A 3,389-nucleotide genomic window follows, 5' to 3' on the forward strand; every position below is an offset into this window, starting at 1 on the left:
CAAAAAAGAACACAACAAAACAAAAACAAGCTTATTATAAGATGCCAAAAAAATTGACATTTGAAAAAAAAAGTCATACTATAGCATGTCGTTTTTTGTCAAAATTGGTCAAATTTTATAATGCCTAAAAATGCTTAAAATGGGTCACAAATGACAGAAAAACAACATATTATGGGATGTCCGAAATTTGAAATAAAATTCAAAATTTGTCATGAAAAAGTCACAAAATGTTTAAATGTCCTGATGTTTCAGAATGGTCTTATTATAGTGTGTTGATACATGTTAGAGCATGATATGGCCATAAATAACAGAAAAACACGATATTATGAGAATTCCAAAATTTGAAGAAATAGTCGATTTTGTCAAAAAAGGTGAAATTTTAAAATACTGAAAAATGCTCGAAATGGCACATTTATGGTCTCTAGTCTGTTGATACATGTATTAGTATAGTTTTTCCAAAAATAGTTAAAAAAAAAAAGGAAAATTATGAGATGTCAATCGATTCAAAATTGGTCAAATTCTAAAATGCCTGAAAACACTAAAAATGGCCCAAAGACGCTCCGTTGATACGTATGAGAGGATTTTAAGTCCATAACTGACAGAAAACTCCGTATTATTATTATGGGACGTCCAGGTGAGACCCTGTGTGCTGGTGCCAGGTGTGTGACCTCTGACCTCCGTGGGACAGGACCTGCAGGTACGGCTCCAGGACGCTCATGTTGACCAGGAACTCGTGTCCCGACAGCGAGAAGGTCCTCCAGCGGCGCCCCCTGGAGTCCACCTGGTCCAGGTCCAGCAGACCCTCAGACCGCTCCTCCACCGGGCTGCTGGCCACGCCCCCCACGCCCCTCGCCACCCGGGGCAGGTCATCTGGTCAGACAGGGTCAGAGGTCAGAGAGGGGTCAGAGGTCAGTCAGAGAGGGGTCAGGGGTCAGAGGTCAGAGAGAGGTCAGGGGTCAGAGGTCAGGTGTCTCACCCTCCCACTCCAGCTCGTGGACGCCGTCCGGCAGCGTGCCCGTCTCGCTGCCGGACGGCGTCTCCAGAGCCTCCAGGTTGATGTCCAGCGACGGCGTTCCCTCCGTCGTCCCCGACAACGCGGCGGCGGAGAAGCCGTCGTGGCTCGGCTCCTGAGAGTCTCGGCGGCTCAGAGTCAGGCTGAGAGACGGCGCCGCCAGACGCTTCTTGGCTCCGCCCCCAACCGCTCCTGATAGGGCGAGGCTGGTGGGCGGGGCTGAGGGGAGGGGGCGGGGCCAGAGAGAGAGAAGGTTTATTTACTTTATGTTTCTGACTTCCTGTTTATTCTTCGTTTTGTTTATAAACCAGTAACAGTCACCTGGTCGCTGCTCGCCAACCGCTGGCTCCGCCTCCTCCGGACTCCCACAATCCTCTGGGAGAGGCCTGGACACAAACACCAGCTCATAATGTACATATATATATGTATATATGAACATTATGTACAAATATACACATATATATATGTATATATGTGTATATATGTACATTATGTACAAATATACACATATATATGTACATGTTGTTTATATGTATATATGTATATATGTTTATGTGTATATATGTATATATGTACATTATGTACAAATATACACATATATATGTATATGTTGTTTATATGTATATATGTATATATGTACATTATGTACAAATATACACATATATGTATATGTTGTTTATATGTACATATGTATATATGTACATATAAACATATAAACATATTAAATATTTAAGAGCTCTGACCTCGGGAAGCCGTCGTCCTGCCACTCCTCCCTCAGCTCCATGTCCCGGATGTCCCGGATGTCCTGGGGGTCCTGGGGGTCCTGGGGGTCCTGGGGGTCCTGGGTGTTGGGGGGTCCTGAGGCGTCTACAGGAGCCCTGCAGGGACAAACAACCATCAGCTGACACGTTTTTAATGTCTGTGAGAGCCTTAAAATATTAATAATTCTGTATAAGAAAGACAATAATAAAAAATAAAAAAATGAAATAACACTAATGAGCAGCTCTATGTTCTAACATGGTGTTAGTTCTGGACAAACCGTGACTAGAACAGAAGTCCAATCACAGAACACCACTCTGGTTCAGATCGGGCCGTTCCTCCCAATCACCTCCTCCAGGTACCGTCATCGTTACCCAGGTGATCCTTGAAGTCTCCCAGATAACTACAGAGTCCCCAGGTGGTTCCCCTGCAGGACACCACCCAGAGACTCCAAGAAGGCCGGGTACTCCGCCTGCTGTTGGTGCAGAAGGTCTGGTTCTGGGTTCCTCCAGGTCTGGGTCCAGGAGGGGCCCCTCCCAGGTCTGGCTCCAGGAGGGGCCCCTCCCAGGTCTGGCTCCAGGAGGGGCCCCGGTACCCGGTACACTGATGACCATGTTCCCACTTCATAAGGGTCTCTGAATGTCTCTTAGTGGGGCCCCTCCCCTGGGACCACTAGGACCCCACCAGGATCACTGGAGCAACAGACCTCCACCACCAGGAGGTTCTCAGAGGATTTATATATATATAGATATATAAATATTTATATATTTATATAAATATTTATATATTTATATAAATATATAAATATTTATATACGCTTAGCCTGCTGCCCCCACGACCCGGCCCCGGATAAGCGGACGAGAATGGATGGATGGACACACACACACACACACACACTCTCTCTCTCTCTCTCTCACACACACACACACACACTCTCTCTCTCTCACACACACACACACACACTCTCTCTCTCTCTCACACACACACACACACACACACACACACACACACACACACACACACACTCTCTCTCTCTCTCTCACACACACACACACACACTCTCTCTCTCTCTCACACACACACACACACACACACACACACTCTCTCTCTCTCACACACACACACACACTCTCTCTCTCTGGTTCCAGACTCCGTTCAGTTTTCTGTCTCTTAAAGGGCTAATGGTTCCTGGTTCCTGGTTCCTGGTTCCTGGTTCTTGGTTCTGTGTTGAGTCGTCAGGTGAGTCTTACCTGTCGACAGGTAAACCTCGTCAGCTCCACGTTCAAAAATAAATCTGAGTCAGACTGAACGAACCTGATTCTGAATGTTCAGGACACACCTGAGCAGGTGAGGAGGGGCGGGGCCTATTGTTCCTCTGTTTGTTGTAACTGAAGCAGAAACACGTTATCTGACACACACCTGGCCACACCTGAGAACGCCTGAGAACACTTTAGAACACCTGAGAACCTGCCGGTGTTCAGGTCACAGGTTCTGACCCGTCTGATGACATCATGGCGAGGAGGCGGTTCCTCAGGTAGAACCCTCCTACTGATGAACAAGTCAAACATGTTTTGATTCAATGTTCTGCGACTGAATCAATGTTTTCTCCACTAAAGAA

At 46.4% G+C, this 3,389-nt stretch overlaps 1 protein-coding gene across 1 annotated transcript in view; it reads right to left on the reverse strand.

Annotated features, from left to right (window-relative positions):
* Window positions 1-1,910, reverse strand: part of bnipl (BCL2 interacting protein like) — a 7,096-nt gene extending 5,186 nt beyond the window's left edge. Inside the window, exons 1-3 of the mRNA XM_059339015.1 lie at window positions 1,756-1,910; window positions 977-1,266; window positions 676-870 (exon numbers count right to left, since the gene is read on the reverse strand). Coding sequence (XP_059194998.1) covers window positions 676-870; window positions 977-1,266; window positions 1,756-1,910 — 640 coding nt within the window. The remainder of the gene's footprint in view (window positions 1-675; window positions 871-976; window positions 1,267-1,755) is intronic.
* Between the last annotated feature and the right edge of the window lie 1,479 nt (window positions 1,911-3,389).

Source organism: Centropristis striata, chromosome 8, assembly GCF_030273125.1.
Source record: "Centropristis striata isolate RG_2023a ecotype Rhode Island chromosome 8, C.striata_1.0, whole genome shotgun sequence".
Lineage (NCBI taxonomy): Eukaryota > Metazoa > Chordata > Actinopteri > Perciformes > Serranidae > Centropristis > Centropristis striata.